The sequence below is a fragment of the Monodon monoceros genome, unplaced genomic scaffold, assembly GCF_005190385.1.
Source record: "Monodon monoceros isolate NGI ecotype Baffin Bay Population unplaced genomic scaffold, NGI_Narwhal_1 Super_Scaffold_7, whole genome shotgun sequence".
In the NCBI taxonomy this organism is placed as follows: domain Eukaryota; kingdom Metazoa; phylum Chordata; class Mammalia; order Artiodactyla; family Monodontidae; genus Monodon; species Monodon monoceros.
In genome coordinates this window covers 45,543,016-45,560,125 of record NW_021703784.1, presented here as the reverse complement: position 1 = coordinate 45,560,125, position 17,110 = coordinate 45,543,016, and the positions used below count along the sequence as shown (strand labels likewise).

The window sequence follows — 17,110 nt, the reverse complement described above, 5'->3', positions numbered from 1 at the left end:
TATGGTAATTGATTAAGATCTCCATCCACTTAGCTAAGGCTGGAGCCAAAGAAATGCAGCAGGCCAGGCAATGCCCTTATAGGTGGAATCAGGTGAGGTCATCAGACTGAGGCACACCCTAGAAGGGGAGGATCCTGCAGATAATCGCAAACAAGAGGGAGAGAGTGGCAACAGAAACACCACAGCCCAAGGTATCTCAGGGAAACTTCCAGCCTTGCACTTTGTTCCTGGTACTTAGCCACTAATGTGGTAAACTACTGTCCTTAAAAGGGAAATGTGTGACCAGTATGGGAGTTTCTTGCCACAAATCTTACTAGAGACTCCTGTATGGACTGCCAATTAGGAAATTCTAATTAGCTCCAAGAGAAAAGCACACTTGGATGTTTTAGAGGTACTCTCTAAACCCCAAAAGTTCTTTAAAAAATATTTTTGAAACCTAAAAATTCTATCACTGATCAGTGAGAATAAAGTCAGATTCTGAAACACTGCCTGATGGGTAAAGCTATCTCTATGTAACTCATCTGATTAAAGAAGATAAAAGGAAATGTAGTTTTTTATTAAGAAAATCTAGGGAGAACTGAAGTACAAGGAAGAATTTAGTACTATTTGGGATTGTCAAATTAATCCCAATTCTAAAAACTACACCATCCTTTATGTCAGCATTACATAAATCAACTCATTAACCAATCAGTTAAAAACCTCAAAATGCTCACTGGAGGTATTTCTGCAGCTTTCTGCCTTAGAACTGATGTTTCCATCTGAAATATCAGAGTCAGAGAAACCTTCTTTTTCTTCCTTTTTCTCTTGTCTCTTATATGGTGATGCCAGAATCAATTCAACTTTACTTATTTTTGTAGAGTTTTCTTTGTCTGTCAGGAGAGGAATGGGTTGCCTATTTCTGGGCACGTTCATTGCTTCAGGAGCCTCTTTGAAACCAAGCTCCTGAAAAGCCCCTTCTCAAACTACTGCAACCTCACTTTCACAATTCCTGTCTTCTGGGGGTTTTATAGTTTCAGTGGTCCCTATTTCATGGTCCACAGAAAGTTGTGAGGTTCCAGGGATCTCAACCCCACTTTCAAAACCACAGAGATCTATTGGTAAATCAGTCAGCTTTGTCTCTTCCCAACACTTTATCACATTGCCTGACCTGAGATTTGAAAACATTACTCTTAAGTTTCATTTCCGAGGCCTTTGAGGCTGTCCAGTAAAAAGAGGGCACTTTCCCCAAGAACCTGGCCTGCTTTGACTGTGAAGGCTCCTTCTCAGGAGTTTCTTCCTTCACTGACGCCTGGAGCTGATAAGAAGGACCGTTAGATGATTCTTTAAGGAGTTTCTCAAAGCCAATCTCAAAAGCACTCCCAGTAATTGATGGAGCCTCAGACTTTTCTGCTGTTTCTTTTATTTCCTTAGGATGGAATTCAGAAGCAGCCTGCCTGGGCACCTCAGTACTACCTATTAACTTTGATGAATAAAGAGTCCCTGTATCACTGTCATATTTTGAGCACGGGGTTTCAATTGTTTCCTTCAGTAGTTTTTCTAAGACAGCACTGAATTCAAGGAGCTCTGATTTAGGTTGAATAATTGTTTCCCTCACAGTTTCTGTCACTTCCTGAGATAACTCTTTGCCATCCTGAGCAACAGTAGAAGCAGATGAGCTAAGGGTTTGTTCTGATGGAGGCATTTGGGCAGCTAAATAAGATCCAACTTTATGAGTTTTATCAGGAACTACACTGAAGGAATACAAATCCTTTCTGTCTGGAACTATGCTGTCCATTGTAGTCTGTGATGGGATAACTCCCAGAGAATTTGAGGGGCTACCTTCTACCTGCACGCCTTCAGGAAATTCTGCTTTTACTTCTCCAGAAACTACTTCCCTCCCAACTGGATAAGTCAACAAAGCTTCTCTAAGTAGCTTTTGTAATACAGCCTTTACATCATTCAGTGCAGGTTTGGGTAGAAGAAGAACTTTTTCTACAGTCTCAGAAATTCCCTTTGAGAAGGTAGTGCCTTATTCTGAGGAACAAGATGAGCATCCTTAGAAGAAGGCATACCTTGGGGAGTGTTGGCCACATCCCCAAAAGAACCCTTTCTGTGGTGATAGGAAGGTTGATCCAATGGGTTAGAACCTTCCGCAGCCATCTGAAACAAGTTCTCCGTGTTTAGCTGGCACTCACCGCTTTGAGCTTTCTGGGAGAGAGCTGAATTTCCCAAAGTTTCTGCCTCTGGAAAAGAAGCTAGTATCTCTCTCTGATAGGCTGATGTGTTCTGACTCCATTCTATCCCTTTTTCATAAACTCTACTCTCTTCAGACTCAGAGTCGACCCTAGTGGTTGCCGGTTCACATTTGGTTTGCGAGGGAGAGGGTGGAGGTCCAGTTGCTTCCTTCAGGAGTCTGTCTAGACTAGCAGTCAAAGTGTTCGAATTGACCTTTGGAGGAGCTACTGGTTTGTCTATATGCTCATTAATGATCTCCTTAGGTCTTTTGGCTTCTTCCTCGGTATCAGCAAAATCTGTCTTTCGAGGCCATGTCCTATTTTCAGAAATACCTGGTTCAAGCCCTTGTTTTTTATGAACTTTTCCACCAGAGGGCTGGATGACTGGTGATGAGGCTTCTGAAAGCAGCTTCTGTAAGCTGTCATTAAACGCGTCTCTGTAGTCTTTAGAGAAAACACTTGTTTTCACAAGGGATTCTTGAATCTCTTGAATCTCTCGGTCAGAGTAATCCTTGTCTTCCTTGAACACTGGAGTAACAAACCCTTCTGTATTTTTTCCCATGTTTTCCTTTGATGACTCATATCCTGGCAACTGATGAGTGGACTTTCTGGGTGGTCTCAATGGAAATGTGCTTTCATTTGGTAACACCTGGAGTGTGCCCTTTGAATTTAATTTCTCTATTTCCTCTCTTTCCGGAACTTTTTTCTGGCTTAGAAGCGTCTCTCTTTCATGGGTATTTTTTCCTGATGATTTAATGTCACTGAATTCTTCGCGTTTCTGGCTATTAAAAGGCACAGAATTTTTTTGGCTTGTGGTAGTATTCTTCTCAATATTATCTTGACTGTTTGGATTGGCTCCTAAGTCCCAAAACTTTCTCAAATTCTCAAATTGAGAGTGATTATAGACCTGTTCTGTATTGGGTTCATCCATTCTTTCTTTTAGGGATATAACTTTAAAGTTGGGATTCCATTCACCAATTAGAGATCTGTCTTTCTCCAAAGAGGTATGTATTTCGCTCCCAACATTTGAAGGAAGTTGCAGTGGTGGAAGAGTAATGTCCTTTTCATAATGCAAACTGTCTGTCACTGGTAATCTTCTTATAGGCTCAGTTGTCTTACTCTGAAACAGAGACACTTTACCTGGTTGGCCAGCTGAAGGATCATTTTTGGATGGACCTGATATTTGGGGCCTGGTCTCTTTAGATTTATTTGAGGAATAAAAATGGCAGAGATGGGCTGCTTGACCATCCTTATCTAGGACCACTTGTTTGGCAGTGACTTGATTATTATATTTACTACAGCCTGTAGATAAACTGTCCATGGACCTCACAGGCTGATATGCTTTAGCAGAAAGTCGTTCCTGACAAAATGAAGATGTCGGTTCTTTATGAGTTAAGTTAGCAGTAGCTTTCTCACCTTCCCAAAAGGATATTCTGTCACTCACTCTTTTGTATTTCTCTCTTTGCACTTGGTTTTGGGGAACCTCACCTGCTTCTTGTAGTTGGACCTTAGGCTCCTTCCAAGGAGATTTATTGTTGGTAGCCTCAGGGGGTGACTCAATAGTCTCTGATTCTGAAGAAGCTTTTAGGATGTAGCTATCTCTTCCTTTGCTCTCTCTCTCTGCCTTCACGTTGTCTTTCAAACTCCATTGCTCGAAAACTGTTGAAGAGTCAAAATTCACTTCTGACTTTCTTCTATTTTTTTCATAAACACAAAGCTTGGGCTCTTCTTCACCTAAACTGTCAACATCCTTAGTGTTGCATGGAACTTGATCTTCTGCATGAGATCCTTTGCAAACACTGTAGGAGTAGTTATTGGTTGGAGGAAGTACCCCAATTCCTTCTCCTACGTTTTTTGAACCTTGGCTATAGTCCACAGTTTTACTCTCTTGATTTGGACTGGAGATTTCGAATGGTTGCAGTATGCCTGGACTTTCCTTGCCTTGTGGGGACAAATTAATAGATTTGGGTTTGATATTCACATTTTTGCCATTTCCAAAAGGCATATTTTCCTCTACCTGGAATGTTGAATCAGATCCCACAGGTGTCAATTCAACTTTGGTGGATAACAGAGCCTTTGAGCCATTTTCTTTTTGACTGGTATCACCTGTCACCAAGGCAACAGCAATCCGTGACTTTGAGTCTGTTTTTTCTTTGGGCTCTATTTCTTGGGAATATTCGAGAGATGATTTCTTGTCATCTGAATGAGAACTTCGGTTAAACCAGTCTAGGACTTTAGATATGGAATCATCGGTTGTCTTCCTTATCTCAGTGGCATGTGGACCAGAGCATGAGGACGTCTTAGCTTTTAGGGACTTGAGAAGAGGGGGCTTACCTTGCTGATGGTCTCTAGAACTGAGATGTGGCACCTGAGATGACTCAGGCTCAACGTGAGACAGTTCATCTGCAACATAGAAATGCTTTTCTAAATAAGAGAATGCTTAAAGAATTATTATTCAATCACTCACATTATCTTTTAAAAAGGCACTTTGTATTTACATTTTCTACACCATTAGCTGTTTATATCAGCATTTATCTGGAGTTATAATGTAAACCATCCTAATTAAGATATTCTACCAAAGATGCCCTATAACAGTAAAGGAAGGTAAACATAGGCCCCTGGAAGTATGGGATGTAAGCCGAATTGGGGAATTTCTTTCAAGTGTCTGTTTTATTCTAAAAGATCAAGTAGATTTTGTATTCTGACCCATGTTACATTTTAAACATTAATTTTTCTCAAAGCTTTGCATAAAATAGACACTCCAGGAAGATACATCATGTTGATTTTATGACACCACCTATCTACTGGCCCACTCATAAACCCTAGAGAGGGCTTATACTCAAGTTCGAGAAACACAGACTTAGGAGATTTCAGAAGTTAGAAAAACAACGTTCAAGGAAGATTAAACAAGGAGCTCCCTCCAAAACATCAGAATGGCACAAGAAGGATATTTGCATCCGAGGGCCTTACTCCTGGTATACTGAACCAGAATCTCTGAAGATGGGGCCCAGGAATCTTTCCTACCAGCTATCCCAGTGATTGTTTTGCATACTTCAGTTTGAGGACCATGGTCTCAAGAGGCTCCTCCATGATCCCCTATTTCCCTTCTACAGTCTGTAAGCTGGAGGTAGTCTCTGTGAGACAAAGTAAAATGAGGACTGATGGAGAATGGGATTTCTACCTGTTCCCTGATGTTTGCCAACCAATGGCTAGGAGGCTAGGGAAGGACACTTAAATTCTTTCTAGTCTACCAAGAAAGTAGGGAGAAATTATACTCCAATAAAGATGTTAAAAAAAAAAAAAGAAAAAAGAAAAAGTAGGGAGAGACCTTTCTGAGCTTTATTCACAGGGCACATGGCACATGTAGATGAGGGAACTCAGGCATTCTTTCCCTTTAGTTAAGACTAAAGGTGTTTCAGCATTTCTTGCTCTTCCTTATAAATGCTAAGCTACACAATACATGTTCTTGAAAATTACGTGAGCTGACTTTTTATGACATTAGCTACATCTGAAATGTACCAGAGATGTCAGTTAATAAAATTATCTCTTTGATTTTAATCATCAACTCTGGCTAAATGCTAAAACAACAAAGGCTTATACAATAATTGGCACATAGTGGATATTGGTTTCCTTTCATAACTACACATTATACTATTAAATATATGTCAGTAATGATAAAGTTCCTTTGAGAAATCTTTAAGAATTCTTTGTTAGTCTGTTTAACAGAAGACTAATAATGAAAAAAATGCTTGTACTACAGTTAGTGAAAAAAAAAGCAGTCTGGACAGTATAAACATAATTTAAATTATATCCATGCCTGAAAATTATTGGAAGGTCCTACAATTAAACATTAGTGATAGTTAGTGCTGGGTGATATCACAGGTGATAATTGTTTTATTCTGTATGCATTTCTTCTTTTCAAATGTTTTTACACTTTTCAAATGAAAGTATATTACTTAAAAATAAGAAGAGTTTAAAAATTTGATGCCAGATAATGTTTTGTTTCCTTTGAGGAATTCTTTTGTTTTCTTCCAGTATAATATAATGAGTGTGATAATGACTGTCCTAAAGCTCAGAGCTAAAGTCAAACCCTTATAATTCACACAATTAGAGTTTACCATTCTTTTTTGGTCCTGGTTTTCTTCTTATGCTCCATTATTTACTTGTATGTATTTCTGTGGTAAGCAGGGGGGAAAAGCAGGGCATTAATGAGTAAGCAGAACTTTGTATATAAGCTCTGAGACCAGAAGGCCTGTCTGTCAACCAAAATGGGTTTAGCTGATGACGGCTTCTCCCCAGACTTCACGGTGAGCTGAGATTGAGATTTAAAAATCAGAAAGCAAAAATAAATAGTTAATACAAAATTATAAAGGTAGTCTGTGGGAAAGCAGGTGCACTTTGAAAATCAGGAAAGGTTTACCATTTTTTTCCTATGGATTATAACAAAGGAAAATATTACCAAAGAAATATTTTTCATCTTTTGGATAAACATTTAAGTAAGCATCACCCAATTATTTGCTAGTGTTTATTCAAACTTTAGTAGTTTCCTTAAAATGAGTTCCTTTATATCTTGAAGAAGCTAATTTTTAATTTTTTTTAAAAAAATATTCTCTTCTGTTCAAATGATTTAAAATACCCAGGGAGAGGGGTGATGGAAATGCTTTGTCCTTTAAGAAGTGGATTGAATTGAATAAGTATGAAAGTGTACGGCTGAGCAAAAGTGACTCAGGGTCAACTTAGTATCGACTAATAAGGGAGGAGGAGAGTAAATGAGTTAGAAACTTGACTGTTGCTACTGTAAATTTTCCTGACTATAAAAATTATCATAGAGTTAGATTAGGACTTAGTGAAGATGGGAGAGAGTACACAAAATGATTTTTCCCATTGCTTCTGTTTTAAAACATAAGAATTGTGAAGTAATCATGTAGGCATAGGAAAGCAGTTTGAGGCATCCCCTGAGAGTTCTAAGATCTTCAAGAGAGGACTAGTCAGCCAGTTAGCAGGAAAAAGCAGTACTCTCATTGCCTCTCAGCTCACACCAGCTGAAGGAGAAAGTTCCTCCAGAGCATTTAAAGTCTAAGAACAAATGCATGGAGGCCCTGGGCAGGCCAAAGTATGAGGCTTTTTCATAGTCAGAATTTAAAGTCTAGTTTCCCATCCTTTGAGGCTAAGAAAGTGACGGTTCTCCTGAAATTAAAAGAGAAACCGAAGTTTGGTTAAATGGTAATTGATAAATTTGCATTAGGTGAGTAATAATATATTTACTCTGTACAAAGGTATTAGCATATGTTTATTTCTCACTCTGTATATACACCTTGATTTAACTCAAAGTGCTATAATTTGTTTAGTTAAATTATTGATATGATTTTTTTTTTTTTTTTTGGATTAAGCATAATGTGCCGGAAAGTGTGCTATCCTGGTTCTTTTAGTTATTGGCGATTGAGGAAAACATGCAAACCCATTAAGAGGCATAAACATTCCCCGGTGGCATCTGCTTGAATTTTAGCGGGAATACCTAGAAAGCAAAATGGGTTTCTACCAGGCTGGCTGGCTGGCCTGGCCATTCCAAGCCCACTGGCTCAGTTTTTAGAGCCTGGTAGTGACGAATCTCTTACCAGCAGGGCTTCTGGACAATTTTGATTCGAGCCTTGACAATTCTGATGAGTTAGCTTTGTGTTCATTGATGGTGTGTGAATTCTCAGTGGACTGTGCTCTTGTAGTTAAAACTTCTTTGGGAGAATGGTGCTCATTAATTGGAAAGGAACCAGAAGTCGTTGGCTGATGTGTTTCATTTTTTGATGTACTTGGGCTTGAGGCTGATGGCTGAAAAAGCGAAGGCTTTCTGTATTGGGAAGGCTTAGGATCATTGCAAAACTCATCTATGTCCCCTGCATCTTCTGTTCCATTCTTCAACCTGTCAGATTCTAAAACACTAAATTCTCCTACTTCCCGGCCATGGACTAGCCCCAGACTCTGTGGGAGTTCATCCTTCACTGCAGAGAATCTCACGTGCTTTAATGGCTCCAGTGAGTTTGAGGAGGAGTCATCTTCTAAAGAATGCTCCTTCTCAGAAATTCTCTCATGGATGGTTAGGCCAGGTGACACAATTTTGCTTTTGGGTTCAACGTTCTGAGGAAAACGAACAGTTTCTGAGTCTGTGCTACTGGAACTGGAATTGCGTTTCAGGATCCCTCTTGGAGCCCCTCTTGTGTTCAGGGAGTCTGTCCTTTGTCTAGGAAAAGACTGGTTATCATCTTGCTTTAAGTCATGCGATTTATAGATCATTTTCCTGGCATTGGGGATTGGAGCCTTGATTTGGGACCCATTCTCAGGGCCTGGAAAAGTCTGCTTTGTTTTCTCTAACTTTTGGCTTGAAATATCCAGGATAGATGACTCTTCTTTGGACTCTGACAATTCATCTGAAAAGTAAAACATATTAGATGATATACCAAATGCAGAATAACTCTGTAATTTGAAACACCTATCATAAACTTAATCTACATTTAGCAAAAACACTAAGTATTAAAGACAATGAAGCATGAAGCATAAATACAGACCTAATTAAAAAGCCTTAAAAAATTCATGCATGAACTTCATTAAATTTAAGATTGCTGTGCTTTACATAATACATAGTTTGTGGTATTTTATACTCAATAAAAATTTTTTTAAAAAAAGAAACTTTAAAAATTCCTCAAGGAGGGTAAAGAAAAAACACAGAAGTCACTTTAAAAAATTCACGTATGGAAACCAGAAAAGGGAGCTCAATTTTTTAAAATCTCAATACCTAAAACAAAAATTAATTTTGTTAAAAAGTTAAAAAAAACAGGTAATGTTCCAGTGACTTCTTTTCTGTAAAGTATTTTATGCTATCTAAAGTGTACCCAATGGAGAGGAAAACTGCACTAATATTAAAACAGGCTAATTGAAACTCCTAACTCTACTGTTTGTTAATTTTCTACCCCTTGTCCAATCTTTGATGCTTGTGGAATCTTCTTACAGTTGCTTTTGAAGAGATTAAATTGTCTAATGTTTCTTCTTAATGGTGAGAATGGTAAAATTCCATAAGAGGCAGACTTCAATCAGTTAAGCAACAAATCTGATCAAATGCTCCTGGAAGACTGGGCTGATAACTACAGATTAGAGGACTGTAACATTGTCAAGTGGTCTTTTATCTTGAGGCAAACTCTCCATTTTAAACAGAGAACTGCGTCTGTACCTGGTAGACATCCAATAAAGACTGTTAAATGAATGACTGAATGCCTCTGGTCAAAAAATTTCCCAGGTCACCGTGGGGGGACCCAAGACATGGAGGTCACACAAGTGTCAGCTCTGAGACTGGAATGCATGAACTTCCGGTTTCTAAAATTTCTGCTTCCTTCCCTCAGGCAGGAAACCAGTGGGCAAAGTAGAAGAAAACCATCAGGACTTTTCACTTTCTCTTGAAAGCTATTTTGGTTAAAGGAACTCTGAGAATTTCCCTTAGTCCATAGATAACAAAGATAAAAATATCTAGCCCATAAAAATAATATTTACCCTCTTTTGAAGTCTGAAAGAAACCAGCCCTTCCATTTTTTGACTGCTCATTTTTGATTTGTTGAGATAAGTGATCTTCTGGCAGCATGGAGCTATTAAATGGATTCTTCCTTTGCTGGGGAAAAATATTGTTTATTAAACTCATTTTAAATGTCACAGCAGCAACTCAGTGTCAGCAAATGCTTATTATCTCCAATAGTTGGTAGCTTTATCCAGTAAATTCTATCTGGCATGTTTGAAAAATGATGGTCTTAATTAATCTGGTTAGCAAAGAATTACTATATGCCATACCAAAAAAATTAAAAAAACCAACCAAAAAAAAACACAGGACAAAATTTTATAAAGTATACTCAATTCCAGAGTCCTCCAAAGTTAAACCAGAACGAGGCATTCAAATCTAAATCTCACAGAAGTGAAATTTTTACAGATGTGAGAAAACATGGGCCTGAACATATCAAAGAGGTGGTCAAGGTCGGGGTAAACCTGAGACTCTAATTAGGGCAGATTCCCACCCGTGCTCTTCCTACTGTATGAGACTCACTGTGATAGATTAAAGCTGTACTAAATATAATTGTAACTGACCTTTCCTATAAGGATTTAAAAGACAAGGTATCTTGAAGTGGTTCATAGTCACTATCATGATCATCAATTCTAATGACAGAAAAGCGTATCAGTAAATAGAATTTTTTTCAATTGAAGTATAGTTGATTTACAATGTTGTGTTAGTTTCAGGTGTAGAGCAGCGTGATTCAGTTATACATACATACATATACATATATATATTTTTTTAATTCAGATTCTTTTCTCCTTTAGGTTATTACAAAATATTGAGTATAGCTCCTTGTGCTATACAGTAGGTCCTTGTTGGTTATCTATTTTATATATACTAGTGTGAATATGTTAACCCCTAACTCCTAATTTATCCCTCCCCCCCAGCATTTTTTTATTAATGTAAGACTGAATATCAATATCTGCTATCTGTTGTTTCATAAATTGACAATTCCCTCCCCTAAGCAGACCTCTAACAGAGATTCAGGAAGCCATGAATAGGAATAAGGACTGATATGGAACCAACAAGCCACATTCTTATGCTTCAAAGCAGCAGCCCCCAACAGCATTAGACTTTTCATTCTTTAGGACAAAAAATCTAGGTCTTCAGCAATGCAGTAACATGATATTCATAAAATTTTCCACCACAAGAGTGATTTCTTATATTAAACAGTAAAAATTATCTATGTTTGGTAGGAAAAAAGTACTACGAATTTCTCTTTATTTCACGGTGCTTTGATAAAATGAGAAAAATGGCACTCCTTCCCCAAATGAGATTTTCAAAGTCTGAGCTCAGTCTACCTTGGCTGGAGATACAGCTGACTTCCTTGTGCTTTCCTGGGATGTATCAATCATGGTGGAAGCTGGATTTACCACGCTGGAACTGCAAAAGAAACAATTCAGCGAATAAAAACTTACCCTTCGAGGAAGCTTAAATCACGCCTCTGAAGCCAGAAGCTATTAAGGCAGGATAGGAGAGGAAGTTTGTAAAATCAAACTGCCAGGAAGGTAGAGGGAGTTGGAGCCTAGAGAGGATTAAGCAGCGAAGCAAAGGCAATGGTAGAACAGAAATGAAAACAGGCATGAGACAAGACAAAAACCATCCATCAGAAGCCTTGAAGTTTTTATCACGGTACCAGGCACACAGGAGGTTCACAGTTTAAATCTGTACAAATAAACTCACCTCAAAGTCAGGACCTAACATCAGATGCAGACTAGAACAGTGAGCAGTTGTTCTCAAGAAGGGAACATCCCTGCTGAAATAAGGCCCCAGAGCATTTTAGAGATTCCGTAGGCCAGGACCAGAAGGGCACTGCTTACTCTAACTCGGGTAGAAAATAGCTAAAGAAAAGACGCAGGTGAGACAAGTGATTGGGCAGTAGAACGGAAGAAACAGCAGATCTAAGAGATGCTGTGCCGGGAGGATGGTGGATTGGGGAAACTTACTGGGAACTTTCAACCCAACTCTCCAGGCTGGCCAGGTGAGTTCTCGTTCGAATACAAGAGGAGTAAAGACAAGCAGAGCATCCAGAAGATGGTGGGAGGTCAGAAGCCTGGAGCTGGCTTAGAAGGGAGAGGAGAATTCTCTAGACCATGATTCCCTACCTGAGGGACAGGGCAGCCCTAGGGTGAGAGTGCAGGGAGGGTGAATGGAGAAAAGTGAGTTGAGCCAGCTCCCTCCTGAACAACTGCTCCCTTGGCTGTTGAGTAAGAAGGTCAAAGAGGGTCATAGTGGCCCCCGAGAGGGAGGAAAACGACCCACTCAGACTTCCTGCTCCAGTGGCCCTGCCTCAGGCATAAGACGGGAAGTCACTATTGGCTGAAAGCACCGTGCCTGGTTAAACTCCACCAGTTCTCCTAGTAGCATCACAGAGTCAAGGACTTGGAAGAAGCACCTCGGAAGGTGCTGGCTTTTTACCACGAAGCTAAAGAACTGGAGGGGGGGAGGGGAGCATTTTGCCCCAAGGCCACAGAGCCTTGCCCAAGACAGTTGTCACTAAAATTATGGACTAGATGTTCTTGCAAATTCATTTCCTTTCCTTCTCTCTGCACGTTGATTGCTACTTTTGTAGTCCCAGGAACAGGCTGAACACTTGAGGAAGCCATGCTCCCTTCTGTTGCCTTCCTCACTGTTCCAGAAAGGAATTACAGCAGATGAGGCAGCTGTATATCGAATACAGCCTGACCGCAGGGTTGTGAGAAAGGGGGAGGAAAGGGATGGGGAGGGGAAGGGCAGGGAACAAGAGGAGGAACTTATAATGGAGCCAGAATTAAGGCTAATAGAAAAACACATGGCAGGAGGCCTCTGTTCTTGAAACAGGTGAGCACAAACTTGAATCAAGTTATCTAGCGGCCAACGTGAGAAAAGAATCCTGGTCACTGATAGAACTCACAGTAAAAACAGCCAATAGCTCAGGACTAGAAAGCAATGTCTCTTGAGTGTCACTTTAAGAAGCCAGTGAGTGATACGAGGAAGCTTATAGCAGATGCCATGTTCAGTTTTCTCACAGTGTTTTGTATCATCTCCTTTAGTAAATAAATCAGTCACACAATGAGAGGACCTGGGCCAAATGCTGATGGTTGGGGTCTCCATGGAACAGCCATCTTCTCCTGTCATCTTCCTCCTTTCTCCTTCCCACTCACCAAGAACAAAGGACAAGCAGAGTCTCTACATTCTCCTCCCTCTGCTCCCTGGAAATCCAGTTCCTGCGCCTCTAGCCACCAGGCCCACAACTGTCCACACTGCATATCATGTTGTCCCCTCCTGCCCAGAGATGAAACCAGTCTCTCTCTACTAAACTCTACTAAACTAAATCCATGCAGCTATGGATTTCATGTCTGCTATGCAACCTCATTCTGTGCATACATATCTTATCTCTCATAGTAAACTGGGAGATCCTTAAAGAGTATCTTGACCTTTTTTCTATTCCCCACGATGCCTTGTACAGTGCCTGGTACACAACTGGTGAACAACTGAATAACTGAAGGCCAACTGAGCCAGTGCCAGGGAAGGCAGCAGCACACAGGTGCCATGGTTTTTAAAAATATCTATGTTGTTTGCCAAATTACAATGAGGCACATTATTTAGGTTTTAAACAAAATGTCTTTGTTCCTGCTATTCAGAAATCAAAAGAGAAGAAGAAATGAGGTATTCAGAGCACGCGATCAAACACCAGAAACATACAGTATTCACTGGGTTACCTTGTGGTTGGGATTGGCGGGAAATGGGATGAGGGTGAGATACTTGGTTAAGTACAGTTCACAAGTCTGCTTACTAGAAAAAAATAAAACAAGAGTCTTATGCCTCACACTGTCTCTGAAAATACAGTTACTTCCTCAGTTAAGCTCCGGCTTTGCTTCTCTTGAGGAATGCATCAATGTTTTGTTTGCCTGTCTTTTATCTCACAACCATCAATACAGCAACCATCTTATTCTCAGTTGATCTTTGCAACATCCCTGTGAGGTATGTATGCTTCTCCCCATTTTACTAGCGAGAAAACTGAGGCTTGGAGAGCTTAAGTTAGTGAAAGAGCTGGGGATTTGCACCAGGTGTGTCTGACCCTGACTCCAAAGACAATCATTGTAATGGCTGGGCTCTACTGCCTCTGATTTCTCACACGAGTAAAGCAGTGGTTTATGGCAAGAGGACTGGAGTGAAGTCTGGGCGATTTCTTCCTTCCCAGTTACTCTCACATCTGTCACTTCCTTTCCACCCCTACTGATTCCTCCTTTATTTCTGTCATCTGTACTAGCCTCATATCCGACCTCCTGACACCAAAGTTCCACTTCTCTAATCCATTCAGCATTCCACCTCTAAAATGGGATGGTCTAAAACAGAACTTTGATCATGTCCCTCTTCTGCTCGTTACCTTTCCTGGATCCTCAAGGCCTGTGGAATGAAGCTGAAGTCTGAACTCCTCAGGAAGGAATTGGAGACGCTCCACCATCTGACCCACTGTACCCTCCCACTCCGCCTTCCTGTTGACCCTCATGCCAAACATGACTCACTGTCCCTCTTTGCTGTCTCCCCCAACCTATCCCCAGCCCTTCCCTCAAGTGTTTGCTCTACTCTCTTGACCCAAATCCTCACTATCACCTCCAAGCCCAGTCCAAATCTCACCTCCCTTGTGATGCTGGTCACCTATCAGCTCAGCTGGAAGTGGGTCTCCTTGTCTCAAGTCTTACTGCACATTTTATTGGTACCTTGGGATTGGGATTTGCTCCCTGCCTGGTACTATTTGTTATCATGTGATCAGATATTCATATATGGAAGCATTATTTTTCCTAAGAGAATATAGTCTCTTTATAGCCAGATACTGTGTCTTTTGTTTCTTAGAATCCCTCTCAGAGGGATCAGATTTCTATTCGCAGGGTGTGTCCTGCATATATAAGATATTCAATACATTCCATGTGATGAGTTCTTAAAACTGTACAGCAAGCCAAGGTTCACACCTTGAGCTCTGTGATCTCTTCCCTCAGGTACCCTTCAAAAACTACCTGCAATACTAGATGTGGCACTTAGCCAAAATGGGTTTACTTCCGTAAGAAGATTATTAAAATATTAGACTACGAAACTACTGTTAGGGTTCCCCTCCTAAAAGTGTTTGCATTTTAATACAAGTCTTTGAAGACTTAACTAAAAAGAAAAATAACGTTAGGTACCGTGGTAGGGACATCTGGGGAAGAGGGAGGGCTTTATAGCAGTCTTAGAACTACGCCACGTGGGCAGTGGGACAGTCCATCTGCTTCTATGCCTAGCCATAAAATGTTTCCAAGCACATGCAGCAACTTTTAAAGCTTTTGAACCTTAACTAGCCTTTCCCTCTAAAGCAGTTAAAAATGAATTCCCTGGAGGTCCAGTGGTTAGGACTCCGAGCTTCCACTGCAGGGGTCACAGGTGTGACCCCTGGTCGGGGAACTAAGATCCCACAAGCCTTGTGGCACGACCAAAAAATTAAAAATAAAGCAGTTAAAAATAACACCAGACGTACCCTCTTCTGAGGTAATTTTCAGCTTAAATATTAACTGTGTCTGGAATCAGAAGCAAATTTTGCAAGTGCTTTTTTTTTTATAGATAGATTCCTATCTATAGTTAGGGCAAGTGGTTGGTTTCTCCCGTTGGATTGTTGATTTCTCCCTTTCTCCTTGGCAGCTAATGCTGTGCCCATGCCCAGTACCCAGCGCTGTGCTAACACGTATTACACTCAATGAGGCTTCAACACATCAACAAACACATGAAGAAATGGCTCAGGGATTGAGTGAAGCAAATTCAAAAATATGCTATGCCTTTTGTTAAGATCCCAAACACTGGTCCTTTACCACTGTGTGTGCCAATACCACCATGCTGAAAATCAGTGACCAGAACTAGAGCTGGGATCACTTGTACTTTTCTTTGCCACTCGAAAAGGAACCTCATTCTCTGCTGCTCTGTTCATCAAACCTCTCTCTGCTTCCCCGTGCTACAGATGCAAACAAAGATGAGTTCCAAAATAACGCAGGTAGCTTCCCATGCTTGAATACACACTGAATACCCACAGTGTTTTAACTATTCACAGGCAGAAGCCCACAGAATTGTACCCACAACGGAAGAAGGACTCTTGCCCCAGACTTTATTAGAAAAAAACTCCTTCAGAAGCTCCAATATCCAGTCACTGCTGGCTTACACTCCCCAACTCCTGACTCCCGGCTAACAAAATATTGACAGGTATTGAGTCATTCTATTGAAGTTCACTTAGTCTAAAAGTACAGACCCCAAAATATACTTAACACACCCAGTTCCCAAGTGTTAAAGTATAGGTGAAAAACATGCTGGAACCTGATACTGAGTAAAGCAGTAGTTTCTGACACGGAAAGGAGGAATTAAACAACAGCTCCTTCTACAGTTCTGGGTGATTACCACCCGTGCCACGTAATGAGCAAGGCGTGCTGGATACATCTAACATTTTTATTCCTGCCTTCTCAACCTACCTCATCTATGTTATAATAACATAATTATAAGGCCACCTGCAAATTGCCAATTTTCTTTCTCCCTGAGAAATGCCAAGTGTTTCCCATACCTCATTTCATTCAGTCTCATAACATCCTGGTGAGGCAGCTTAGTTCTGATGTACATACAGATGAAACCTGAAAGACTCTTCTGAGGTCACGCGAGAAATGTAGCAAACAATGGAGATGCAAATGTGGACACTGTATGCTCTAAGGGCAGTGACACCTCGGTCCCTTAGGTCCTTTGAGATGAGATGAGGTCCTGGGAGAAGGACAGGAAGTCTGACCCAGATAAAAGAGTACAATGAGCTAAGTTTGTGTCTGACACCCTCAAATCTTCTCTTGTCCACCTCTTCCCTCAGTCAGTCAGTGCTCTGGTGTCCCCATCAAACCCAGCTCTTAGGAGCTGCTCTCAGTTCCTTGAAGGGGAATCTAAATGCCTGTGTTCTCACACCCAGAGTTTCTAATGTTTAAGGTGTCCTCTTGCTGTATGGAAGGAAGGCAGGCCTTCATCCCATTAGGGAAGTTGCAGGCAGCTGGAACATGGGGAGGCACAAGAAGAAAGAGGTAACGTGTTCTCACATCCTTTCCTGAGCTCCCTGAAATACCTGTATGTATGTGAGAGCCCACACTTCCATTCATTAAGCAACTACTATGCGCTATGAACTATGTGTTAGGAATTCTACATGTACTAGCTAATTAGAGTCTCAACAATCCTGCTAGCAAACTATTTCATTCCCATTTTACAGCCAAGGAAACAACGGCCCAGGAAGTTAAGTCACTTCTAGTGCAAGGTCACAGAGTCAATTCACAGCTACTGTTAAGGTGTT

The 17,110-nt window shown here is 40.6% G+C and overlaps 2 protein-coding genes across 14 annotated transcripts in view; both read right to left on the bottom strand.

Annotated features, from left to right (window-relative positions):
• SYTL2 (synaptotagmin like 2) overlaps positions 1-17,110 on the bottom strand; it is a 104,716-nt gene that overhangs the window by 30,858 nt on the left and 56,748 nt on the right. For 10 of the 13 annotated variants that reach the window (XR_003791374.1, XR_003791375.1, XR_003791376.1 and 7 more), the window contains 4 exons: positions 11,097-11,178; positions 9,747-9,861; positions 7,829-8,632; positions 2,175-4,616 (listed from right to left, as the gene is read on the bottom strand). Coding sequence is in view for 10 of the 13 variants with exons in the window: in XM_029207321.1 (XP_029063154.1) it covers positions 2,175-4,616; positions 7,829-8,632; positions 9,747-9,861; positions 11,097-11,178 (3,443 nt within the window). In the remaining 3 variants the exon portion in view is untranslated. The remainder of the gene's footprint in view (positions 1-2,174; positions 4,617-7,828; positions 8,633-9,746; positions 9,862-11,096; positions 11,179-17,110) is intronic. The other 3 variants (XM_029207326.1, XM_029207327.1, XM_029207328.1) reach the window with 1 other exon arrangement.
• Positions 789-2,124, bottom strand: LOC114886618. The gene has a single exon (XM_029207331.1). It carries the CDS (start codon positions 1,772-1,774, stop codon positions 1,103-1,105), a length of 672 nt encoding a protein of 223 aa, XP_029063164.1. The 5' UTR covers positions 1,775-2,124; the 3' UTR covers positions 789-1,102.